The following is a 27,960-nucleotide window of genomic DNA, read 5'->3' as shown; positions in this document are numbered from 1 at the left end:
CAATCACTTCTTGTGCAGTATTCACAATGGAATGACTACATCATCCACAGGACTAATTTAGATTTTATTCTGGTATTTCTCAAATATAAAAAGTCAAAATTCTTACATCAATCTTTAAAGAAAATCCATGCAAGCAGGTCAAAATGTGTACAACTTAATTCCCTTCCCACCCCCCCCCTTCCTTTCAGATTTCACTTCACAAACCATGCTGGTAAGTAAACCAAGTGTCTGCCCCTCATGTTTCTTTTCACAGCACATTGTTAACAGAACAATGCTAGGCTAAGCCAGGGGTGCAGTAAGCACCAAAATAAGGTTTTTCACTTGAACAGCCTCTCTGCAATACCTCAGGATTTGTGTTTAAAAGCACATCCATTTTGCTTAATTCTGGCTCCATGAGATTTTAAACTTTAAGGCTCTTTTTCTTTGATACCACCATAATGTAGCTCATGAGAATCTCAAAACCTATCAGCCAGGAAAAGCAGCAGTACAAAGCAGACTCCAACAATTGCAGATGACAACCTGTCTCTTCCCTTTTGCCTCTGGAGAACCAAACTGGATACATTGTACAGAATTTTTGGCATGAGAAAAATCCCAAATTTGCTTTGTTTGAAATAGGTTTGGCCTATCAAACTAGAGATTCATGTAAAAACAAAATGTTTCTAACATTTAAATTGATTGGTAGTAGAAAAATTGTTGCCTTCCTATTCCCATTTTTACAACTCTTTCTGCTGGAGTTGATGTCAGATTTCATTAGTACTGAAGTCATACTGCTGTCCCTTTACTGCAGTTGTTCCCTGTAGCAAAACTGAAATGTCTTCAGTTTACATCTGCAATTCACAAAACATTTCTCTTTGAAAGGGAGTAGAAGTCAAAGCAATAGAACTTCATTCTGAAGGTTGCATAGAGACTGAAGAGATTTGTACAACAAATGCTGTTTAAAAAAAATCTGTCTGGCACTACTGAACAGCTCAAATGTGTGTGACCAAAAATATTTATAGGCAATCAACTCTGAGTTTGTTAGCAACAGCAATACTGTACATTTTACATTATTATCAAATACATAATTCAACAGTTACAAAATAAGATCATGCATTACCACTAAATCTCATACAAGCTTGGATTGATTTCATTCCAAGAATCTGAAATGGAGACAGAGCGTTTTTTTAAATTAATAAAAACTCAAACTCTGGATTCTGTTTTAGCTTTCCTGGATTTGATCTAATCTTGTTACAAGAAAACCTATACAAGTTTGCTCAATTTAAAGTGTTAAAATAGCTACTGAACAAAAAAAGTGAGCATTAAAGTGATCAAAAAAGGGAGCTAAATGATTCATTCTTTTAAAGGCAGCTTTGGAGCCAGAGGTACCCTTCCACACCATGAGTAAGATGTTAATAAGGATTAGACATTCATTATGCTCAACCCCTCCTTCTCCTGTTTCACCTGGCAGAACAGTTGAAAGTAGTGAGCTGAGCAAATGGTGTGCCAGTCTGGAACAGGTTCAGTGTAAATAGGGATTCCCATGTGTGCACTACTGAAATTGCAATGCTCCTTCCCTGGCCTCCCACTTCATGGCTGAAAGGATGGACAAGCTGTTGCCAATACCTCCACGTGTAGGTGCACCTGAACACTTGTGTGTTCTTTCCAGTTCTGGAAGTGACCTGGACTAGGAGCTAAGAGGGCTGGAAAGCAGTGTCCCACCCACTGTTTCAGCAGTCCAGCTTTGTGGCTCATGCCTCTTGTCAGTAGTATTTATGCCTCTTCAAAGAGAGCAGCATTAAGAGATCAGATCATCTATCATCTCCCTAGTTTCACTGCATTTACATATGGCACAAGATTGTTTTTCTAGGAGTAACTTGTGGCAACAACATTTTTTTCCCTAAAAAAGTGTAACAGCACAAAAAAATTCATAGCAGCATTTTACACAATTTGTGTTAAAAAAGTAGAAGTTAACCATTTGTGTATTGAGTAACAAAAGGTTTAAATTACATTTATTTTCCATTTTACACTCACTATTTACTAGTTGGACTATTTACAAAGGTTCAAATGTTGTACAAGAGAATGAGCTTTACCAGAATAAACTTCATGTGTGAGGTAGTGGTCTACCTCGACCTGTTTTGGCTGGATATAAAGGAGGTACAGTTGGGTTTAAATCCTAGAAAAAATTCAGAAGTAGGATGTTCATGTGAATTAGATTGTGTTCTTGTAGAAGAAACCATGCACACACACACATACAGAGAGAGTAATCCTATGGTAAAAACATTAAGACCAACAGTGGATTTAGTTTTCATCTTCTTGGATGAAAAGCAGGAGAAATAATTAGAACAGGGAGGTTGTCAGCTGTACCTCATTTATTCCAACTATATTTTTACCAAGAGGCCAGCATTTATTTGAAGAAGCTAAAGTAATTGATGTTCAAACAGTAGAACTGAAGGATTTAAGAATTAACTTAAAACTGGGGGGTTCAGCTCTCCTTTTAATAGGACAAAGGAGTATTATTTCTTTCCTGGTGTAGTAGCTGTCAGCACTCCTGTCCCAAGCACTGGAGGCAGCACTCCTGGCTCCTGCAGGGCAAGGCACCCAACACATGCTTGCTAACAGACACCTCTGCAGCCTAGGGGTGTCCCTGGTTAAGTCTCACTTTGCTCCAAACATTTTGAAATTGCAACACACTGCAGGAACACTACATGAGATGTTTCTAATTGAAGAAAGAAGTTTTTGGAGCCTGCAGTGTAATCACACCATGAACAAAACACACATCAAGGTTAAAAGGGGAAAAGAAAAAAAAAAGGGGGGAAGAAAGATCTACAATGTTTTTCACACAAATCTTCTGACAGTTCACCAGCTGACCAAGTGATGAAACTACAGTCTAGAGGATAGTTTTGGTAGCTGCAAGACAAAGTTCTTGTTCTTGCCCTACTTTTATGTTACATGAAGATTGCATAGGACAAGGCAACCTTTTGGATAATTGAGGCAAGCAGTGCTTAGTGTTGGTATCCTTTGCTCTTGACAGGCTGAATATGGTTTAGTGCTTTATTGTAATCACCCTTGTGCACCTCTGCCTTCAACACATCCATTTACCCAAATACTGCCAGCTTAAGGTCTTAGCACTTCATCTGTGGATACCAAATAAGAGTTTAGTATAAGACTATTTGCTCAAGCTTTAACTACTGACTAAAACTCACAAGTTTTAAATAAGCTGAACACCACTGAGATGCATATTTTATTTTAGCAGATATGCAAATTTATAAATTTATATGTCAAGTCTGGTTTTTTTAATGGCCTATTAAGGCATCTTAAAAAAATTGCTATATGGCTTTGGTTTGCTGAAATACTACTTTACATTGTTAAAAGAAAAACATGTTCAAATAAATTTGACATTATGACACATTCACATATTTCACTTAGAACTGACAGTTATACAGATGCCTACATGTGATCACAGATGTCTCCTGTTGTGATGACACGAATAAAAAGGTAATCCGAATGTTTATCTCACAGTAGAGGGCAACCCAGAAGTCTGTGCAGAAGTGACATATATGGAGTTATTATCTGGAAGAGGGGGAACCACAGAGTTTCCATTAGTGGGTGAACAGCTCAGTTTCAGTTTTTCCAAGTATTCTGCATGAACAGGCTTGTGACACTGAAGGACCTTGATTGCATCTTCTACTTTAAACCATTCTCTTTTCCTTCCTGAATGAGTAGAATCCACAAGAAAGAAAAGAATTGTAAAATGTTAACAGCATTACTGGTTGCTATCTAGTTATTAACTTCTTCTCAGTTCTTTGGAAGTTGAAGTTGTCAGGCAAAAGAATGAACAAAAAGACCTTGAAAGAACTGATTAACGCAAGAGATTCACTCAAGCTTACTGAAATGCAATTCATAATAAAGCCTTTCAGGTAACTCTCTTGAAGCAGATACTGGACAGAAGCTCATGACTCTTTAATGCTCCAAAAGCCACATCTGGTCATTAGAGGAAAGTGTGATGTTATTTAAATTATTTGATACTGCCATCCTACATTGTTGTGCCTAGCAGAAAACCAATCTTTAGACTGAACATGCATGCGTGAGAATGGCTTGGTCTGATTTCACAAGCCATGTTCCATACTCAAAGTCTCCATATGCATCCATATGTGGAGTTACTCAAGTTAGCGTAAGTTTTAAAAAATAGTCTACCTTGTATCAGACATGTTTATGTAAGTTTCAAGACTTTAATAAGATCATTTAAGACCATCTTTTTTAAGTTGGTCCTTGAAAATTCAAAGTCTCTGAAAATACTTCTAGGCAGCAAGGTCAATGATCATCTTGTTAAAAATTGAATAAATGCCATTTTTCATTTGGTTTTACAGCATTACAAGTACTGTGCTTGAATATACATAAACCACTTATTTAAGATCAAGGACACTTTCAAAAACACCCTAGAGTATCAGACAGTAAAGCATTCTACTTTTTATGGAAAAAACAATTTGACACTATAGTATTTGGCCTTTAAAAATTACAATATTTACTATGTCACACTGTTACAATAATTAGAGTATTCTAAGAATAAGAGTAACACTATGTTGGAAGCAATCCTAGTAATGTTTGTATTAAAGTGTGCAAGAACAGCATCCCTTGACTTTTTCTAGAACAGAATCAGTATTCCCCCTGAATTACACAAATTACTTCAGAAAAATGAAAAGAGTTTGCCCAAAATATTTTTAAGTGTAGCACATAATGACAGGGAATTAATTTACCTATATTAACTGAATCCTCCCAGTCTTCCAGTATTTCCGTCACAGTAAGAACATAAACGTACGTCCTATGCTTCCGATCCTGGTTCTGCTTGAATATTAGAAGCACAAGTTGAAATTCTCATCTAAATAACTTACAGACTTACCACAACTACAAGATTAGAAATTATTTACCTCTGAAGGATAGTTGCCAGCAAGCCTGGCTTTCATTTTTACTAAACAAACATTTGTACCGATGAGACCCAAAATGATGGGAAAACAAAAGTTTTATTTGAAACAGCTATTCTCTTTTACTAGACTAAGAAAACTGAACTAAACCAAAGACAATACAAACAATTTTGAAGATTGACACTTCTGACCAAAGTGTCATCCAGCTAAATACTAGCATTATCCACGAGTACTGCCCTAAATAATTATTAGTACTTATCTTTTACATATGCTGTAAATCACCACAGTACTCCACATTTGCTAAAAGTGTTTCCACAACGCATTTCTTGGATAAAAGGGCATTTAAAAAAACCCAAACACTTTTCAAGATGGAACCACTGCATCATGTCATCTACACAATGCTGGCTGTAAAGCTTCACTCTGTGAGTGAGGCAAATTAAATAGCCTATGCTTGCAGTCATACCAAATGCAGAAATCATTGCCATCTGCTGATTCAGCAGGTTTGCCATGATGGCAGCACTCGGCACGTGTTTCAAAGGCAAGTGTTTTGCACAGGGCAGGTTAACACAGAGTCTGACAGAGCTATCTGCTCAGGGCAAGGCCCCTGTGCTGCAGCCAGTCCATGGGAGGTTGGCAGAGACATTACTCCCTGCTACTCCAAAGCAGGCCAGTGGCAGTGTCTGAGGTGCTACCTGACCAGTAAGACCATCTTTCCCCTTGGAGAAGAGCTGAGCTCCTAATAAAACCAGGACCATCTACAATTACAACTATATTAAGAACCAAGAGATCTTATGGCCTAGCTTCCCTAACAGATGGCTGTATTCTTGTGTCAAATAACCTTTCCCACTTAACTTTATTTCACTACAAGCTTCATATAGTTTTGAACTGCTGTGCTTTACCAGGAAATAACAATTCTCCAGGAGTTCTTTGTCAGTATCACCATTAAATGAGATACATATATTTATAACACATATCCTTTCTGGCTGTAGTTCTAGAATAAGAGGATTCAGCAGCAGCATTTATTTCCATCTTCTCTTAGTTGTATTCCCAGGTCACAAGGTGTGGCCCCCTCAATGGTACTAACAACAGTTTGTGGGGGCCTGTTGAGAAATTAAAGTAGGGCCTTGATTTAAAGTTAGAAGTCACCTAGAAAAGTGACAATTTTAAATGGCTTCAGAAGAACATATACCTGAACTACCAAAGAATCATCATGCTTTGTAGCCCCTGTCTTAAGCCAACAACATGATAGGTTATCCTGGGTTTTTTGGTCTGAGCTGGGAAATGGAGAATACTTTTGTAGACTGAGCAGCAGAGTTAAAACACAGCCAAGCTTTTAATGTGTGAGACCATCCAGTTTAACTCAAATCCAAAACATACCAGAAAAATGTGAGTAGTACTAACTACAAAGCTTCAGGAGTTCCTCTAATTGTGTCATGGCTTCCATACTTCACACACTGGGACACATGATTAAGTAATACTTCACACAGGAAATCCCTGTCAGGAATACACTGCCTATAAAAACTGGGTGAAGATTTGTACCTCACTGAGACTAAGGGACTTAAAGCACAACATAATAACACTGGATGTATCAGGAGCTGAAGACTATTAAAACTACAATCTGCTCTTGTCTAGAACCTGAGCAGGACTAAAATGGAGTTCTAGCTAGCAGTGCAAGTGTCCTTGCACTGTTGATAGTTCAGAGTCTGATGTTTATACCATCAAATAGATGTTCTGAGCTACATCGTTTGCTAAAGGTTGGATTTATCTATCTGTTGTCCAAAGCCTTGGTCTTTTTTTAGTGAATAAAGCCATAAATCATATCCAGAATTCGTATCCAGACTCATCAATTTATATGTGTGAGAGCTGACAAATTACTTCAGCAAAATCTAACCAGGAGGAAAAGTCAAAGGAGTGCCTCAAAAAAGACTGGTGTAATGGTTCAGGAATCCCTACTCTATGAATGGTTTTGTTTTGAGGGATTTTTTTTATTTTTTTCCTACATCTAGGTATTGTCCAAATACTAATTTAATCTTTCCACTAAAGGTCTAAAATGACCTGAGATTAGATCAGCTGGTGAGAGCCTGGGGCAGGATAACACCATGGCAATGGGGTTTGATCCCTGTAGCAGACATTCACTAAAAAGCTGGACTCTGTGATCTTTGGGGGGTCCCTTCCAACTGAGGATATTCTGTGAAACTGCTATAAGTGCTTTGAACTCTGCCTAGTCAAATCTTCACAGATCACATAACCCCTAAAATCTTGTCTCATGCAGCAGATCCAGCAACACTGCAAAATTATAGGTAGGTAATATTTATGAACTTAAGACTGATGTTGCAGCTTATCAGTTTTCACAAACCAAATATTGCAAAGAAAATAGCTCACCTCAAATATTCCAAGTAGTCTGCCTAGCTTTCCCTTTACTCCAGCCTACAAAACAAACAGGAAATAGTGTTAGCATTTGGTAATAATTAAAAAAAAATGTAAAGCATCTGTACCATCATCCTACATTAGCATACTCCTCCTTATTATGGTTATTTAAGTAAGAATTTTAACTTCAGTTTTAATTAGATAGTGCTGCACTAATTTTGGAGATTCTGGTTTTGGACTCTTAGAGTACAAAAGCTTGTCCTAATGAGTGGATCAAAGAATCCATGAATCTTCCAAGGTTTCCATCCAGACCAAAATACTGTATTACTTGTCACATTTTTAGTGCACTGTTTGTTATTAAATAGATAAATCATACCCAAGACTGAAATAATCCAGGAAAGGAGAAAGGACGAGAGAATTTCAAGTAATGTTAGAATTAATCTAAAGAAGCAATCATTGGAACTCCAGTGCTATTTTACACAGAAATTTAAGTACAAGTTTTAAAAATACAGTAATAAATTAGGCTGTAGGTTGTTGCATGGATCTTGCAGCATAATGACTTCATGTGTGCTGGTTTTCATATCAAAGTAGCTTTTGTCATGTAAGCCCCAAAATTACATCCACAATTCTCTGCAGTTTTGAACTCTTTTTCTAGCCAGTATGATTACAAAGGTCTTTCAATTCAGACTTTCACTCCAGTATTTTAAAATTATCCCTGTATCAGCCTTTGCTTTGTGATTTTTATCAATTCAGATAAGGTGGTCATTACTTTCTACTAAGACTCTAAGGTTTGTTTTTCCAAAAGTAATATATCATGTCCAAGGGACACAGCTTACAATCATCCATTAGTTCTAAACAAAACTCAGTCCATATGACTGACACATAAAGGCATATGTTGCCTACTGGCAGACAATATTTACCTTGGTTTTGTCTTGTTATATAACCAATATTTAAAATAGGGCTTCTTAGTGCTAAGATGACATTTTCTAGTTTTCAGTCTTTGCTTCCAGCCTTAGCCAAAGAGAGTTATTGATGTCTTATGTCTTTATATAAAGGACCATATGGATTTTCATTACATTTTAATGAGTAACTCTGACAGGCTTTAGCAATAAGTCTAATCAAAGTCTTACAAGTGAGTGTTTTCTGTGACTGTCTTTTTAAGGAAAGCAGATGGCTGGTGTTATTTATTAAGCCATTTTTATGAAGGAAGCCTGATCACAGCTTCTGCAAAATTATCAAGGCATTCTGCTTATCTAGAGCAAGTGCTAGAACAAAAGTTAATGCAAAACTACATACAATATTCTGTTTGTCTGCTGTGATGGCCAGGATACCTGTTAGAGCTCATAAAGCCAAAATACACAAGTGGACCCGATAGATAAGTGATTAAGCAGTACATTAATTAGGAAAGAAGCAGTGCATTAATTAGGAAAGCGACAGGCCCTTATTTTGGGCTGAAAGAGTAAGGTATGCCACAACAGGCACTAAAGATTGCTTGTGCTTTGTACTGGGTAATGAAAAAGCACTTATTTGTGAAAAGCAGCATGCTGAAGAAATGATTTTTACTGATCAGGCCTAATTTCCTCAGCATTACAGTATCACTTCAAGTGAGAGTCTGACAATTAATACTTATAACACATGGCACGAGCACCATGACCAGCTGCGTTTACTGATCCTGAATAGCTCTCATAGAAAAGTTTTGTCAACTCATTGGTATCCCATAGTCACAATGTGAATTTATTAATGTTACTCTAAGTGGAATTTACTTATGAACACTTTCTCTTTTCTCCCTCCAAGCAAATCAGTGGTTTAGGCAAATACACTTAGCTGTGTAGTTCTGAATGAAACTATCAGAAGCACTCCATTAGATCACATTTAAAACTCCCCAAAGCTTGAAGTGAAGCATTTGTGCAACCAGATGTTGCTATGTAAATGTGATTATTATAACTGATGTCTAATTACTCTCTACTCAAATAGACAGGTTTCCAAAATGTAGCATCATGCCTGCAGACAGCAGTGTATTTTGAAAATCTCTACACTCAAAAGTGCAAAAAGGTAGTAATACAAACGCTTGTGATTTTTTTCCTGAAAATAATAGTCAACTGAATAATCTTCAGAGTTAAAAAAGAACCTTGAATTTGACAATGATCTTATTTTAAGTGCTTTTACTAACAGGAATATTTCCTTCAAGTTCTTTTCGTAATGTGCTTCAAAATGTGTCAGAATTTAAGTGCTAGAGGACCAAGAAGTACTTCAGCTTTATCCTCAGAACATCAAAAGCAGTTCCCCCTTCCCCAATGGTAAGCTTCTAATTCAATGCAGTGGTTGAATTCTAGACTTTGAACCATGTTGCCTCTCAAAAACATACTTATTCTTTTGGCTTTTATGCCCTCATGGCTGTCAAGTATGGTTCTTCAAGAAATCAGAATCCTATAGGCTTCTATAAGCGTGTAAGGCCATCTAAACTTTGGGAGAAAAGCCTGAAAAACCACAGCTTTCTTCTGACAGACAAGCTGTTGAATTAAGTGCTATACTTCCCCAGAACAATTCTCTAAGGAAGTCTGAGTACTCTGCAAATAGGACCTCAGATCTGAATCTTAAGCATATATTTTAGCATTAGTCTAAATCCAGCCACAAGAGAGAAAATGTTCCACTTCATGCCATAATCAGTGTGGCCCCGAGGTCATTGCTGCTGAGCTGGAGAGGTACTGCAGTCTCAGAGGAGCGTCGCACTCGCCTGTCCCCTGTAGATGGAGCCAGAGTCACGCTGCAGTTCAATTGCTAAGCTAACAGCTACCAGGGCAGAAAGTTGCTTAAGATCTGAAAGATTTGAGTTATTTTTAACTCTGGCATTGGTAGGATAGTATTGTAGCCATTTTATTGGCTACGCTCCTGAAGGGATGGTGGCAAGACTACTCCTGCCCCATTTTTGCATACTTTTATAAAACAAAATGCTTGACTACATCTGCCCCAATCTTTCAGCTGAGAGTGTTCTTTATTTCTGCAGTGTCTAACTAGTTCTAGTCTGTAGCACCCAGTCATTTTTCAAATATTAGATGCTCCTTGGAGCTAATTCCTCTATTTCCTGTGAGAATTCTTAGATGATATTAGTGCCATCTTCACAGTTGCAGCAAATTAATCTTCAGGATCACCTTCTTCTCAGAAACTATATCCACACAGGGCTGAGGGAATATTTTCTCCTAGGCCTTTCAATACACTCCTAAGACAAACAAAGCAAGAGTCTCTTTTTTATGAGATGGAGCCAGAAAAGGGAGTGGCTCACAGGTCACAGAACATCTCAATTTACAAGGCTGGGCATCACTGGCTTGGCACTCATTTGTGTCATTTTTCTTTGAACAGTGCATTTGCAGACAACTTATTTTAATTTTTCATGCTATGCAATTAAAGACAAAGTTCCAAATTCATTAATGGAGTAGCTCCTCATTTAGACGAGGTTCAGTACCTTTCTGGGATTGCTTTATTATGTAACTTCATTTTGGTATTCTACTTGGAGGTTTGTAAAAATTTATTTCATCTAAATAATTAAGGTAACTGTCAATTTCCAGTAACCTGTGAAATGTCAGACAACCTTAAATTAAACACTGAATATTAAGCAGAGGCAAAAATCATTATCCCTAACACAAACAGAATTGAAGAGGTAAAAAATCCCTGGAGTCATGTACACAGGCAAACTATGAAACAACTGCCATGCATGTACATTTGATTACAGAGATCTTTGAGTGGTAAAACATTCTAAATACACTTCTGTTGGTGTTGAAGTGAGGATCGTTAAAGCCAGTGGGCTATCAACACTTCTACCATTAAGGAAAGCTGTTATAAACTCCCACTAGGAATTTATCCATTTTAATAAATTAATAGAAATACTGAGTCATGCTTAGTTTGTGCATGACCCAATACTGAAGAAACACATTTCAAACCAGCACCACTGTGCTTTCTTTGAAGTTTATTCATTCACAAAACTCTTCACAGTTCACTGTACTGTAACCAGCCTGCCAGGTGACATTGACCTTAGTATAAAAATAGAAAGGACATCCACCTGTAGAAAGGTCAGTAAGAACTTCCATGGCTCAAACCTCTAAATACCATTATTTTTTCTTTAAAAATGGCACTTGGCAATCTCATGGAAGCATAAAAGACTTAGCCAGTAGCTGAAGAATATTTTACTTTAAGGTATGAGCTCTTAAGTCTGATCAGCTATACAAACTATCATACCCCAGGAATTCTGAGGGAGTAGAACAAGTGTAACCAAATTATTTTTGCTTATTAAAGCCCCTGGACTGTGAAAACTCTTCATGCATTTGCAAGCACAGCTCAAAGCTGAACATGGCTGGAACTTTATATTGTACTCCAAAGCACCACAGAAAGCATGGTCCCTTCAAGATCATCCATTCTTCACCACCAAAGAAAAAATCCCAAAGATATGATTACGGTTTATTGAGCTCTAATTTAACATGGAGATGAGACTTTACTATCCTTCACCTTGGACCATACCCGAAGTCAGATCAGCAATTAAAATCACCAGCATTCCTAAGAACACTGAGCAGAGGACTGGGCTTTTTAATCCTACTCATGAACTTGTAACAATGGGAAGTCAAGACTCCCTAGAGGTGTTACTACTGCTTGGCAGCCTAAATCTTTGCTGACTCATTGCTAGAATCCAAACTCTTTGCTCCTTTCCAATGGACTGTACCCTGTGGCTGAGTATGTCTTGTGTGGGTAAAAATGAGCTCCTCCAGCAAAACTGAGCACAGTCTGGAACAAACACCTTTGGTTCAGTGAGGTTTATTCATGCCTGAACCTTGCTGCAGGAAGGCTGCTGAGAGCCAATAGTGAACCAGTCTGTTCCCCAAGGAAAATGGGAGAAGGGTCACTGAATCACAGCTCACACAAGGTCTCATTTTGACACTGAATTGCAGGCACTGTTTGGTGCAAGTCACATCTACATCAAGTTCCTAAGCCTCAACATCACAACAGAACCAGTCTTAAGGGTAAGCAAGATAAACCACCAAATAGCATAGCTAATAGAAAAAATCATGACAAATACTAATCAGCAACAATATTAGTGTGTTTTGGGAATAGCAAAATGGAATGAGAAAACTGGTTAAGTCTAGTAGAAATCTTGCAGTACACTCACCTATCAGAATACATACAATTTATGAAAAATCTTCTATTTAAAAGTCTGACATTTTGATTTTTCTTGCAGTTTTATTTGGTTTAGACATGACTTTTAGATATTAAAGAAACACTTAATATTTTTTACAGTTTTCCTAGGAAAAATAAACAGCAAATGAAACCCCAGAATTCTGAATTTGAAATTTAAGTGTTGTAGTATAGGGAAACTGCATGAATTCATCATGACTTAAAGCTGTTTTGCCTAGTCATGGGGGCAGAGATGGAAAGGCAGACTATAACCATAGTGCTTTCTTTATAGATCAGCAGCCATAAATGTATGAATTCTCAAATGCTCAGATAGATCTGTTTCTAATCTGTTTAGTTGGAAATGTCCTCAAAGGTCTGGTGATTTCTTGTTCTTCTGCAGCTACACGTTTAAGGTTACTTTACCTTCACTCTGTCTAAAAGAGCTGCGAGTCAAACATTTTCTTCACAAACACAGAAATGTTACACTACTATAACATGTCATTTGGCATAAAGTCACAGTTTTACTTCCAGTACTTGTTTATAAAGGCAGTCAGAAATTTAGCTATGGAATGAAACAAGAAGCTAAGTCGATTAGTTCATCTCACCACACTATAGCCCAGTTCTAACACACAGAAATGCAGTTCTTTGAATTTCATAACCACAAAGGTCTCAGTCAAGTACTGCATAAAGGAGGCAGTTCCCTCTTCCTTCTTGGTTCCCATCTGAGGACAATAGCAGCAAAGATCAGCTGGATTTTTTGCTTTGTTTCGTTTTTGTTACCTCTTCATACACCTCTCTCACGGCTGCTCCCCCTGGCTCTTCTTCTGGTTCCATTCCTCCACCTGGGACAATCCACTGATCTGGGTAACGGCTACTGCTTACCAACAGCACCTAGAAAGAATTGCAAGTGACTGTTAAATACAGCTCACAAGTCAGGAATCTCACTACTGTCTGGTTTTCCAGCAATGCACTTATTCACCTAGCCAGACGGATTACAGACTTCAGAAACAAAACATAATGGGCAAGCAGGAGTTGGAAAAAGAGAAAACAGTTTTATAGAACAGATTGGATGGTAACTAAGTCAAGACAATGTCATTTTGCTCTCTTTGTACAAATGCTTTCATTGGCTTAGACACAACATGGAAAATACAGAATAAAGTGCATAAGAGTGAAGCTAAAACAACAAAAAAGCTAATAATATTTTCCAGAACTAAGTCTTCAAATCATATAGATGGCAAAGTGTGAAAATTAAGACATTTTAATCACAGAGAAGTTAAACTAATTCTTCTAGAATGGCATCTTCTGGCTAAAAACAGACTTTGAAAATATTTCTAATTTTTAGACAGAAACAAGCTTCTTTTTCGTTACTAAAGTGTTGTGTTAGCATGACATGCTCACTTTATTGCATAACTGAAATACAGCAAGAGTACTTCATTGGCCCACGTCCAATTGGTTTCTTTTAAACATTTATGTAAGAGGAAAAATCACAACACATTGAATTTGATTTCTGAATTTAACTTTTTTTCCCAAGATGCTTTAATTTAACTTAATTTGAGTCTAACCCGGTTCTGTCAGGATACACACCAATTTAAAACCTCCTGTCTATAGGACCCCACTTCATAATATTCAGAGCAGAGAAGATGTTAGCTACCTGTCCAACAAACTGCGATACCTTGTATTTGGAGTAATTTTGCAGTAGAAGTTTATGAAGATAAGACTTTGATTCAGGACCACTTGGAGATAAGCAGTTTAACTTATATTTGAGACACATCCCAGTTACCAAGACATACTCAGTCATCTGTGTAGTAAGAGACTTCCAATTCTAAGAATTTCTTCCATAAACCCTACCCTGAAGTCAGAGGACAACTGTGGGGAGCAAAAGGGCAGAGTCAATGCTCAAATCTTGAAAAGCAATTAAAAGACTAGAACAGGAACCTCAAGTCTAAAGGTTACAGTTTTAACTGGTGCCAGACAACTGAAGTGACCGTCCCAGCCCTCACCTTTATGGACTTCAAACTAACCCCTGTTGGCTTAAATAGGAAAATGACTCTGATGACAGTAACAGGGAGATGATTACCACTTATACTATGGCCCTTTGGCACCCATGGAAATAGGCTGTAGGTTCACCTACAGGAACTGGGAGTGTAATTCAGATGACTGCACACTTTGTGAATGCAATGATATGTGTGCATACTGAGGTGCACCTGGAAGAGCCTTATCTGACAAATTCTGTCTTGCAAGGTTTATCTTAGGTGCAGTCAAGATTAGTACAGTGGAGAATCCTTTAGGGTAGGACTAATTTCCCCAAAAGTTTTTTCCTATGCTAAGGAATACAGCAGACGTCGTTTGTCTCTGCTGTATTCATTCTGCAGTACAGAATGCATTCTTAGCATCTGATCTAAAAGTTCATGTTTTCAGTCAGCTCAAGTATTTTACTCAGCTATCTAAAAACCTATGAACATTGGGCAAAAGCAATAAGGTTAGGCACAAATGCATCTCCACTTGATTTTTACAGCCAAAGGCTTTGGTTTCCTAGGATCCTTTGACATTAACAAAAGATTCACAGTGCGTACACATCTCTACTAAAAGTAATTTTAGAAAATATTTTTGAACACTTAGGTGGAGCACGTATATCACTACAAAGAACCACTTCAAGCAGTGCTTAAAAAACAGTTGTAAAAATCAAGTTATGAACTCACTTCTGAGTTCCAGATATAAGCAGTAAAGATAATTTTCTGCTGATGAAACTACCACTCAGTCCAGTCATGTGAAAACTAGCAACAATAATAAACAAAAGGATGATTATCATTAAATCATTCCCAGCTTGGTAAAACAATTTTAAAATCAGCATTCATTGCTTAGTTAAGGCTAAACATAAAACTCTTAATTACTACTATGGGATAAATCAGGTTGCTCATTCTGGCAGTGTAGTGTAAAACCAGGATTTTTACGCCTTTATATTTAGTAGTTGACTACTACTAATCTGATCAATAGACTATTAAGCTGGGCTTGTACATCTATTAGCTTTAAATTAGCCTTTTAAAAAGCAAAAACAAATACATCTAGCAAGTAATCAACATTAAAATACATCAACTCTTGTAGATAGGCTTTACAGCTACAAGTACAATAAACTCCCAAGTGTTACAGCCTGAGAATGCATTTTAACAACCAACCAAACCTCTAAACCTGGAACTGAAGCATTTTCTCAAACATCTTTCCCTCTATGCTTTATTTTCCTGTGATCCCACTGCTTTTACAGTCTGAATCCAAGGGATCACACTAAGCTATATCCCTGAGATCCTCAGATGCACAATTTTTTTTTACCCATTAATGCATGAAGCCACTAGGGCATGAGGCATCCCTCCTGGGGTAATGCTATCAAAAACGTACTTGGTGTTAATCAGATTCCACAAACAGCAACACCTGATAGCTAGCAGTTGTAGGATTGTGTGGTAAGGCTGAAAAGCATTCCACAGACTTTTTCAGTAAGGTCTTCCATGTTTTTGGGGTTTTTTTTTTGTATGTTGTTTTTCATTCCATGTAGTTTTGAGGTATTTCCTTCTGTAAGTGGCCAGAAGATACATCCCCCAGTACTTAATGATGAGGCTGTAAATAAAAATGTGATTTAACTATGAAGACACCAAAAAGCTGTGATTGGTTGACACTACACTCACATGCCAAGATAGGTGCAAAAATCAGCAGCAAAAATGCAGCAATTCACCTTCCCTTAACAGAAGATAATCAAACTAGGAGAAATATGAACTAGGTTGCCTGGACAATCCAGTCTTTTCTGAGGAGGCTCATGGTCAAGGAGATTACAATAGTCTACTGGAAAAGAAAAGACTACAGAATCTCACACACCTGTATTTTTTCTGGTTTATGCACACCAAATTTTACACCAAAACCCCATTAGGCTCAGGAAAAAAAAAAAAAAAAACAAAAACCAAAAAACAACAACAACAACAAAAAACTTCCTATGCAAAGAAGTCTGTGTCCTGTACCCCCAGATGCTAAAAAAGGACTAAGATTTGAGTTGCATTTACTTGCTAGTGGTCACTGCCTTTCCCATGTCTCTAAGACTAACTGTTGATAACTCTTGTTCAAAAAAGGCACAGAGTATTGCAATGCAATCTGCTGGTCTAGTTACACAGCTGAGCTTATCTTACTCCAAAGACTAAGGTAAAGACACTGTAATGCTGCCAAGTGAAGAAGTAAAGCTGCAAAGTTCAGCTAAGAGGAAACAAAGGAAAAATTCTTCCATTAAGTGTTACCAGCCAAGTTTCACCTCACTTCCAAGTCCAGGAATAGAAATGACCTTTGAGTGTGGTGAGGAGGAGAAACTGCTAGTCAGCCTGCTTGTAATAAGCACCTATCAATACATATAACCATAATATGGTTAACCAAAAAGGTTACTACAGGGCAGGTGGCATCATGGGACTTGGTCACTATAAATGCTAAGCTTGCAGACAAACAACTAAAAATTTCTAAAGATGCTGAAGTTTTGGCCTCTTTAGCATTCTCAAGTCAAAACCACTGATGAAACAGTAGCCCTGTATTCCAGAAAACCAAAATGCCAACAGCTCAGAGTAATACAAATTATAACCACAAGCTATTAATCTTGGTTTGGTTTTTTTTTCATATTAAGCACATTTAAAAAATGGTTTAAGCTTATATGATTGTTTTCTATCTTTAAGTGAAGGATATGATACCTTCCCAAAATAATTCTATTAAAAACCAATTTACATAAAAAACGCAAAGATAAAGTTTAAATTAGCTAGAGCAAACCCCAGCAAACCTCAGCTGGATTCTTTAGACTTCAAAACAAAGAGATCCCCAACTTGAAGCTGAAAATATGCCATTCCAATTTTACAATAATTATTTGTCATCAGATGTCTTTAAATTCTCTATTCCCAGCCTAATCCCATCTAGTCTGTCTTTCCCACTGCACACCCCATTTTCATGGCTCCCACTACTCCAGTAGCTGTCCAGCTTGATGTCTGAATTACCTGATGGAGAGAGCCAAGTCTGCCCTTCTGTATAGCAAAGCTGGCAGTTAAAAGGAACAATGTCCAAGAGAAAAAGGAATCAACCCCTCACTCCCAAAAGCCTGCTGAGCATTTGTGACTCAGCTGCAAAGAACACCACACTGCCCAGGTGTACTGCTCAGAAGACAGGGGTGTGGAAGACAAAAGGATTCAGCTCCCAAACTCTACAAAGGCAAGTACACACGAATCATTTCAGGAGATTTAAACTGGTCAGAGCATAGAAGAGATCAGTAAGACATTAAAAGGTACAAAACACTGTCAAATGCTGTTAGATGTACTGCATATTTTCATAGGTATCAGAAACATTAAGAGGATAAAACATCCAAGCCTACTTTGAGAAAAAAGACAGGACCCACTCTGATGGAGTTAATGTAATATAATTTAACACACTCAGTATGGAAACTCAGCCTACATGGTTGGTCTGCTAAAGTTACACACCAGAAATGTGTCTTAATCCTAATACAGCCAAAAGGGTCAGTCAAGCCCTGTGATTTGTTTAAAACCAGCCATAATCAGATGCTCAGGGAAGAAAAGTGCTTTATTATTCCCTAACATTTTCAACTTCCAATTGTTTTCACCTCAGGAGCTTCCTTAAAAACACTAGGGAACAAATTTGCTGCAATACAGGAACACTATTGAAGCAAGGAAAAACATCTCTTACAAACACTGGATCATATTTGCAGCATTAACTGTATAAAGTTTTAGGCAAAAGCAACACATCTCAGAGAGCATATGTCAACCTGCTACTGTAGTTAAGAGATTTCCTTTATCTAACAATTTTTTTTCTATTTTAAGAATCACTGCCTCATTTTAGTAGTTCTGAAACAGTTTTGCAGTTCCCCTGTGGGTTAATATGGTATCCTTGTCCTAGAATTCCATTGCCTTTTGGCAATGAGGTTGGAAAAATGCAGCTTTAAACCTTGCCATGGCAATACTAACAGGCAGCATTTCGTAAGGAACATCTGCCTTCCTGAAAAGATTCTCAGGAGAGAGACTGCTTATAGTCCTCATTTATTACCGCAATAATTTTCAAAATTACTTTATTTTTTAAACATGGAGAAATAAGATGCATGAAGTTATTGTAAAGTAATAACAAAACCACAGGATCAGACTGGACAGCATTTTAAGAGCTAATTAAAGTCAAGACTGCAACACCTTTACTTTCCCCCTAACACAGGGATAATGAGTTTAGGAAGCTGATCTGGATGAAAAGTAGATACCCCAAGAAAGCTTTGTCCAGCCTGCACACACAACACCCACCAGGACACAGCTATCCATGGGGCAGTGCTGCACAAACTGGGGCAAAAAGGCACCACTGCAGCCTCCCAATTTCAAATGAGCCTGTAGCAATTTTAAGAGCCTCTAGTAAAGTACTTTAAAGGCCATAGACTGAAAAGCAGTCCCCAGCTATGACAGGTTATAAAAGATGATTTAGCCTCACTGAACAGGAGCTAGCACAACAGCAGAGGAATGGCTAACTAGCAGCACATCAATCCTAATGCTCATTAATTTGAGCACAAATCTTGAATCCATCTCAAAAATCTGGGTTCTGTCTACACAATATAATAAAGTCTGAAATGTCCTCCCAACTTTATTTGAATATCACTTTTCAAAGCAGCAACACAGCACCTGGATATCAGTCAGTGCTACTTTCCCCCATTCTGAAGATGAATGGTAAAGAAATATGGGTGTAATTATATAATACTTCAGAATTAGATCTAGAAGCTATTTTTCCTTTCAGATCTTCTAATTTAAGGCTATATGGCAAAAAGGAGAGACATGTCAGCTTTTTTTCAGAAGTTTTACTTTTGACTTGCAATTACAGCTGTAATATTTTACAAATTTTATTTCATATTAAATTCAAATATTTGGCTAATATGTAATAGTGACACAGAATTTTAGTGTCTTCCTCTGGCTATTTAACATACTTAATTTTGTTCTTTGGCTAAAGTGTTGATATCAGGAATAGAACAGCAGTTTACTACTGTGGCATGAACACATTTCCTCACATAAAGTGACTCGAGTCACCTGCAGCATTTGATCTCCCCCTAAGCTTTAGCATGCTTTGGAAAAACCGATGTGACAGGTCTCACAGTGTGATGAACGGTGCAGATCTTGCAACCAGACATACGACAAAAGGAAATCTTGAAAAAAAACCAAACCTGCAAACAAATAAGAACCTTCCCACAAACGTCTATAAAAAAGTTTTCCTTTTTACTGAGCATGAGTTTTACTTCTCACACTGGGCCAGTTCCCCAATCCACTATACATAACAACCTTCCTCCCTCATGCTTGCTAATGCAGACCAAGGGAGAAACCACAATTTCAGGTAGCAGGGGAAGAGCTAAATTAATATTGCTGCCCATTTCTTTTTAATGAAAAAGACGTCCTAGTCTCGAGCAGGGGAACTGGGCTTTACTGGTTACTCAGCAACATAATCTGTTTGACTAAGGGATCAGCTTCCAAGCGCTTGTCAGAAACAAGAGCTCCAAGTCTTTGAGAGTGGTTCAGCTGCAGGTAAAGATTTGACAAGGTTATTTCTTGACAAGTACCAGTTACCTTTTAACCTTTTCTATCTTTGAAGACAAAAATTTGTTTTAAAGTATTTACATTTGTAGCACTGGTTTCACTGAAGTGCTTAAGCACTAAGTCAAAAAGCCACGGAATTGAAGCAAGCTTTTCAAGAGTTCTACAAACAAGACTGGAAAAAATACACATCAACCTATGGTCTGTGAACTCACATATCTACAAAAGATGTTTAAAAAAACATGTCTACAAACTCTAGCTAGAGATAAGAATGCATTTATGTGTGTGTCTATAGGCATCTATCTATCTATATATATATTTAGCTATGATATCCATGTATTTCTGAAGAAGTCTGCCACTATGCTATTTCACAGTAACTTGGAAGTTTTGAGCCCCACTGAGTTGACTGAAGCAATTCAAATAGAAACTTTGCCACCAGTTTAAATCCTAAGTAAACTTAGGATGGTGCAAGTAAGCTAAAAGGATTTTTTTTTCAAGTATCTTAACATAAATAGCTCAGAAAGGCAGCATCTTCAAAATGGGGTAAAAAGTGCTCTGTTACAAGACATTTTGGCCTGATGCTATACAAGTACAGCCATGTTTCCTTCTCCCCTCAGCCCAGCCCTCTTCAAGCAACCATCAACTCCATTGAAGATATCCATATGGCATAGACATGTAATACCATAGGTACAGGAAAAAAATAATTGAGGTTTCAAAATAATAAAAAAAACCCCTCATCGTTGACTGATATTAGTAACTGAAGACTTATGAGTGAAGACTGAAGATTTCTGCCATAGTGGACAGTTGAATTCCCACAGCCTCACTAAACCTGCAGGCTTCCACTGCTGGCAAGTAGTTGGAATTTGTGAAAAAATATTCCAGCATGAAAACAAGGTGCATATGCCATGCCTGCAGAAAGCTGCTTTTCTGTGGACATAATAAACACCGGTGTCTTGTATCCAGAGTTGGTTACCTAACATAAATCTCACCACAGCAATCTCACATTCAATTTTTCTTAACATTAACACAAGCTTTAACCCCATATGAGCCTGCAAGGATACAGTATAAGCAAACACTGCCTCTGTAGACAAATAATTTTGGAAGCTCTTTATAGGTCTTGATTTTTCAATCTATACCCTTTTCTACAGCATGCAGATCATAGATTCATAGAATGGTCTGGAGTGGAAGGGATCTTTAAAGATCATCTGGTGGTCCCAGCCCCCCGACACAGGCAGGAACACCTTCCACTAAACCAGATTGTTCATCCAACCTGGCTGATGACATCCAAGTGTCAAGAAAATGCTGAGGAAAAGCTAAGGCAGCAATCATCCTATGTTAACTATTCTTCCTGTCCATTAGCAGGGCAGGGACATGAAACAGAGGAAATAAAAGTGTGCTTGAAGTCCATAGTGAAATATGTATTCTCTGTCATTTAAAATATGTCTATATTCTATCAGACCATCATAATGCAAGATAGGTAACCCACACCACAATGGAGACCATGCCAGCCTTAAATAAGATGCCATAGGCATCTTATTTGAAAAGCACACATTATTTGTGTGCTGACACCTGAGAGCTCTACACTGAAGGATAAAGAAGCCAAATGAAAAATTCCATGTCAAGCATGGAATATCTTTCGTGACTCAGCAAGTTTATTTACAATAATTCCTCGAAGACTCCATTTTGCCAGGGTAGCCAGGTGATTGATACTTCTGGGCCCTGGTTTTATGGATCAGGTTGCATAACAAAAGGTCCTTCTGGCTTTCAGACCATTTAGACCAATGCACATAAAAATAACATTATGTTTTTTTCTTTAATAAAACCATTGCTAATATAAAGCAACATCTGTACAAAACTAAGGAACACTAATTTTTAAAATGATTAAACAATGACAAGATATAAGAAACCCATGCTTAATCTATCTTGACATTCTACAAGCAAATAAATAAAGTCATTAAATCAGACCAAAAAGGAGCTATAACACTAGGAGCTTATAATTTTTAACCCAAACCCAAGATAAATAGTTGACATGCAAGTGTATGCCTGCTACAGAGGGGAAAATAAAAAAAAAAATCTACATTTCCTGTAGGTGTGTAACAATACATTTCTCCTCACTACTGTCTCAATATTTAAAAAAAAACCAACCAAAACCCTTCCCATCTGTTTTCATCTCATATACAAGGGTGAACAACAAATGCAAAATTAAAAATTGAAAAGCTCGAAGACTTTTTTTGCATGTGAAATTATTTTAGGTCTGCCACTAGCAACTGCTGACTGAACACTAAACTAGGGCTTTCAGTACCATATTTGATTACATAAAGCACTGTTACAGATGCCAAAGTAATTAGAATGCACTCAAAGTTTATATTCAAGATACTTAAAAATAACTCCTCGCTTATTTGTATAAGATGTAGTTGATGGAAAAAAAATTAAATTACATTTTAAAATTATTTCAGTTACTCAAATTGCTACAAAAATTATGTTTATTACTATTTGCTCCTGCTGCTTTAAAGGCATGCCTCGTTCTCTGCCTTGAAAAGTAAGACTCCCCTTGCATACCTTCTGTGCAGACCCTAAGACAGGAGGGTTTTTATCTAAAACTACTGTTTGCAGAACACTGAACCTATAAACAATTCCAACCTGTGGAAGCCATCAAGAGGGCTCTCCTGCAGGCTTATTCTAAAGCTGCCATCCCCTCCTAGTTGCTCAAGAGAAACTTGCATTTCCTCCCAGCCCAATCTGCCAGCCCATCCCTGCCTGCTGAATGCCATCAGCTTTTTGCACACACCTACCAGCTTCTTGTTTGTTCAAAGCAGAAAGGCTGCACCCCCCACGCACTGCAGGCCCACACAGCCTGGTTTCTTTTTTTTTTTTATGGGATTTCTCCTGTTTCATTTCCAGGATGTTTTTTCTTTCAAAGGGCAGACAGTCCCAGCAATTACTGGTTTATTTCCTTACAGAACAAAAGGAACCAGCACTTCAGTTCATATCCAGCCATCTTGCTCTCTCTTCAGCCCAGGTGACAGCAGTAACACCAAAATGCGCAATGCTTTAATGACAGTAGTCTAAGAGACCTCCACCTTTAACACCCAAAAAACCCCAAAGCTACTGGGCACTTGGGCATTTGGGTTTCCTCCTTTTTAAAGGATTTTTCTTCTTAAATCATACACTGTGACAGCATGAAGGAAACAAAATCTAAACCAAAATGGACCGCATAGCACTAAATTGTTCTGTGTGGAGGCACCAGAAGATGAAGAAACACGGATTTTCACAGCAGTGCAGCTGAACAACCATCAGTCATCCCGGGTACAGGTTTTCAGCTGCAATATCAGCTCTCAAAGCAGCAGCTTTTGACAGGTTGCAGGACTGTAGGGAAGCCCAGTTTGCAGCCTGTAACACTCAAGGGAACTGACTCAACAATTTTAAGCCTGGCAGCAAGGAGTGGCAAGTCCAGCAGTAAGTCTAACTGGACAGAGGGCTGGAGCTGGGAAGTTGGGAGTTTGGTGTCTACATTTCAAACTGCATGCAGGAACCACTAGGCTGAATTTTGCCTCAGCAGTATTCTACAACACACCTATGTTTCAAATTGAGAAATAAAGAAGCAAACTGAAACTCAATGTAAATAGTTGTGTAATAATAATAATAATAATAATAATAATAATAATAATAATAATAATAAATTAAAAATATGTATAATGAAGTGTAAGGGATGGGTTTGACTAGTCTTTTTCCATTGACATGTTACTTGACTGGGCATAAAACTCAGCTGTAACATCAACATCAGCGAGGCTGCACAGGCAGCAGAAGAACCACAGTATGGATAAGAAATCGACCAGGAAGCCATAACAAGCAGATTTTGCTAGATGAAGAGTAGAGATATTAAATGTCTTAATGACTTGCCCAATTTTTGTCAATGGGCACAAAAAGTTGTTACTGAACATGCCTAAGTCTTTAATCAAGAGGCAGCATCCAGAAGTCATGATATCAACACGGGACATCACATGAAGTTGCAGAAGAAGGATCACCTTCAGATGAGAACACTGCTGTGCATTTCTGGTACAAGTTTAGAGTTCATGAGGTGGCAACAAGTAAGAGACTTAGATATCACCAGAAAACACAGGATGACTACACAACAGCTTTACAGTCATGGTAGAGATGGGTTCTATTACAACATTTTTTCTGGTATAGCTAGAGAAGTGTTAGTAACCTTTCACACAGCACAGCATGATCCCCTCTAAAGCAACCACAAGTGTCATCCACATTAAAAAGTACATTTGCCAAATGGAAGGAGATGTAAGAGCTACTATGATGACCAAAAGGGAAATTGTTTTTAAGAGAAGACAATTTAGAACCTAAAGTTCATAGAAAATGCTAAGAAAGTTTTCTGACATGTCTGTACAGAGCAGTCATTCCTAAGTGCAAGAAAGGAGAAAAAAAGCTTCAGCTCAGCTATAGCTGGCTAGGGACAAGCCTTTTGGACAGTCAGAATGGAAGTAGAAAGAAAGGTTAATTTTAAGATTTGTATCACAAGATTGCTACAGATACTCATTCCTCCAGATAGAACCTAATCAGATGAAAAATAGGACAAATTTAGTGTTGCAGACAGTATCTCCAGAAAAAAAAAAATAAAAAAGTTGAGCTTTGGATTTCTTGCTTTTAAGATTCCTAAAAAGAAATGTATTGCTAAAAATTGTTTTCAGTTGTTGGTTCTATTTTCTCAACTCCAAAGTCAAGCAACCTTTTGCTTCTCCTGTAAATCAAAATAACTATGAAAACTATTATATCCTGTAGTTCCCCTCCACCACCACCACCTCCCAATAACTTCTGCAGGTGTCTCCTGTTCCCTTCTTCTCCAGCCAGAGGTAAAACCCTTGTGTCCCTTTCCTCCAGAAGTTACCCTACACCTAAACACCCTGGAGATGTAGCTTGGCTAAAAATTGATGGTGCAATCTCTAGAGACTTAGAAAAGAAACACTGAAGACATTTGCATGGAATGGACCAACACAGAAACTACCTGGACAACAGTGTTCAAGAAGACAGAAGCAAGCCTCAAACACCCAGTTTGGGGAACGTGGCTGGTGATGGAAGTTAACCACAAACAGCAGTCAGGCATCAAACTTCTAAGGAATAGATTCTGTACTGACACAAAGGAAGCAGGCACTTGGGAAACAGCTCCTAAGCAAGTTCAAGCTGTTGGCACTGCTTTCCTGGAAATAACTTGTCAGAAAGCAATTTTAACTGTTTCCACACACACAGTCTGTGTCCTAAATCTGATCTGATGTTCTCCCATTCACTTCATGCTCAAGTATGTCTATCTGCAGGATGCCAAGGCCCGGCCTCATGCCAGCAATACAAGTACTCCATCCAGAACACACAAAGAACTGCAGTGCAATAATGGTCAGTACCCATTCTTCTTACACACCCCAGCCAAGCTGCTACTATCATGCTTAGCCTCAGAGGATGTCATTATACACAAACAACATTCTGAAGCAGCCAGCGATATCATTGGATGCAAGACTGAAAGAGAATGACATGAAGTTGTATCAGGAAATGAAGAATGAACGGAAATCACTGACAAAGGTGACCCTAACCATGAATTTCCAACTTCAATTGGTGCAAAAAGCTCTGACAGTGGCTTAAGTGGGCAAACTCCAAATAAGTCTGGAGTAGCATCCAAAAATTAATATTAAAGTCACATAAATGGTGAAGTATGTTGGAGTGTCAGACACCAAAGAAAAGCTGTAACCCACAACGAAACCCTGGAAGACTCCTGCTGTGTGCTGTTCTCCCTCACACTAGTAAAAACTCATCAGCATGGTCCCAAGGCTATATTTATACCACAAAGGAAATTTTTTTTTTTTTGCTTAAACCCAGTGCCTGTATTTTGAGATCAGGCCTCTTCCCACTGCATTATACTTACTTAATAGCTGTTTAAGGAAGACATTCGCTGTACTGACAGCTTGGGAAGGGCACCAGCATCTTCCAGCCTATAGATAAAGGCAGGAAAAGCCTCCAAACCCTAACCTTTATAATTAATTCGTGGCTACTAAACAAGAAAATGAAAACAGGAATCGCAAAAGGATACGCTTGCAGCCCGAGACCATCTAAAAAGGCATTGTGCAATGAAACCATCAGCCGAGCTCCCAGATAACGGGCAGTGCCATTGACCTTGGCTCGGAACACGGGACAACTTTGTTGCCACCTCCCGACTCTGCTGCAACATAAAATTCCGGCGGAGCGCTACCCGCTACAACCAGAGCCGCAGTAACAGCTCTCCCGAGCTCGTTCACAAAAATATTTCTAAGCCCCATTTTACTCTCTCCGTGGGAAAACCAGGTGTTCCAAGCACAGGCTTTTTTTTATCGCACCCGAGCGGGGCAGGAGGTTCGCCTTTAGGATGACACACCAGCCCTGCCCTCCACGCGCCATTATACATTAACCGGTTTTCCGCGTGTCACGGGCACACAGAAGATAAGCCGGGAGTTCCAGCCGGTGTCCTGGCCCATCCCGCCCCGCCCTGAGAGCTCAGTCTCCCCCCTCGCTGCTCTCCCTCTCCCCGCCGAGGGGCGCCGGGGCCGCGCACAAAGGCGGCGCCGCGCACGTGGGCGCGCACCCCGCCGCCCCAAGATGGTGGGCGAGAGGCGCTCCCGCCCCGCCCCCGGCCCCGCTCGGACCGGCATGGCCGGGGGCCGCCCGCCAGCAACCGGTCCCGGCAGGCCGGAACCCGCGCAGCCCCGCCGTGCGGCTCCTGCCGGATCCCGGGGTGGCGGGAGCCCCGGCACGGCCGTGCACGCTCGGGGCGTCCCTCGGGAGGCGCCCGCGCCCCGCGGCCAGACAAAGGGATGCGGCGGCGGCGGTGGAACGGGAACCTCGGCCGGGCCGGGCCCGGCGCCCCCCAACCCACGTGCTCGGCGGGCTCACCTCGTCCTCCCGCTCGCTGCGAAAGCACAGGCACGCCGCCCGCTTCTTGTAGCCCTCCCGGTCGTACGTCCGCGTCTGGTTCGGCTTGAATTTCATCATAGAGGCGGTGACACGCGGGCTGCCCCCGGCCGCCGCCGCCGCCGCCGCCACGGCTCCTCTCTGTGAGCGCCGCCGCCGCGCCCCTGGGACACCGGCGCGGGGCCCCCGCTCGGGAGCGGGGCTGGAGGAAGGCCAGTCCCAGCCGCTGTCACAACAGCGCCGCGCCGCCTCTGCCGCTGGTGCCGCCGCCCTGGGAGCTGCGCCGCGCCATGGAGGCTCTCCCGGCGCCCCGAGCCGCCACCGCCCGCCCGCGGCGGCCGCCCCTGCGCCCCCACTATTTAACCGTAACGCGCATTCCTGCGCCCGCCGCGCCGCTCCGCGCAGGCGCCGGGCGGGGCGGGGCCGCGGGGGGCGGGAAGCGAAGCACCGGTCACGGCGGGCGCGAGCGGCGCCGCGGGGTGGGCGCTGCGCGGGCCCGGGGTAGCGGGCGGGCCCCGCGGGGGCGCCGCTCCAGGGCCGCTGGGCCGGTGCCCGGCGCTGCTGCGGGAGGGCTGCGGTGTGTGCCGGCAGCCGCCGTGGCACCGAGCCCGCCGTAGGTGTGTGAGGCGGGGCGGCTTTCCCTGCGCTGTACGTGGGGTATGCACATGGCTCGAGTGCCGTAACGAGAGTGTAGCTTTGGCACTGTAAGTTAACCCCCTTTGGAAATAACTTGGTTTTGGAAAGCACTCTCTATGCAGGCTGGAGTGCGGGCAGCTCAGGCCGGTTTTGTTTCGTTTGTATTATATTATTTGCGAGCTCAGGATAGACAAAAGGCCTCCCTAATGCTGCCAGTAGGCGAGGAAGAAGTCTGCTAGCTCCATAGTTCTATTATCAACGGACCGTTGTCATAAAAATGGCCCAAACAGCTCACCAAACCCTTCCAAAAGCAAAACAAGAAAATGCTACTCCTTTCAATTCCCCCGACTTGCTGTCAACTGCAAGCAGTCACCAATGCTTTCTGTGCTCGT

General features: G+C 39.9%; 1 protein-coding gene across 2 annotated transcripts; it reads right to left on the bottom strand.

Moving 5' to 3' along the window:
• Positions 1–43: 43 nt before the first annotated feature.
• On the bottom strand, positions 44–27,109 carry NUDT4 (nudix hydrolase 4). Of its 2 annotated transcripts, none has more exons than XM_030238117.2 (5): positions 26,915–27,109; positions 13,203–13,313; positions 7,281–7,325; positions 4,734–4,821; positions 44–3,690 (listed from the first exon to the last, which is right to left on the bottom strand). In XM_030238117.2, the coding sequence occupies exons 1-5, from the start codon at positions 27,011–27,013 to the stop codon at positions 3,488–3,490; spliced, it is 546 nt and encodes a 181-aa protein (XP_030093977.1). In that variant the 5' UTR covers positions 27,014–27,109; the 3' UTR covers positions 44–3,487. The 2 variants fall into 2 exon arrangements, with proteins under 2 accessions (XP_030093977.1, XP_030093978.1); XM_030238118.2 differs by having other exon boundaries at positions 4,734–4,818; positions 26,915–27,100.
• Between the last annotated feature and the right edge of the window lie 851 nt (positions 27,110–27,960).

The sequence above is a fragment of the Serinus canaria genome, chromosome 1A (assembly GCF_022539315.1).
Source record: "Serinus canaria isolate serCan28SL12 chromosome 1A, serCan2020, whole genome shotgun sequence".
Taxonomy (NCBI): Eukaryota; Metazoa; Chordata; class Aves; order Passeriformes; family Fringillidae; genus Serinus; species Serinus canaria.
The sequence above is the reverse complement of the archived record's forward strand: the minus strand, read 5'-3'. Positions and strand labels throughout refer to the sequence as shown.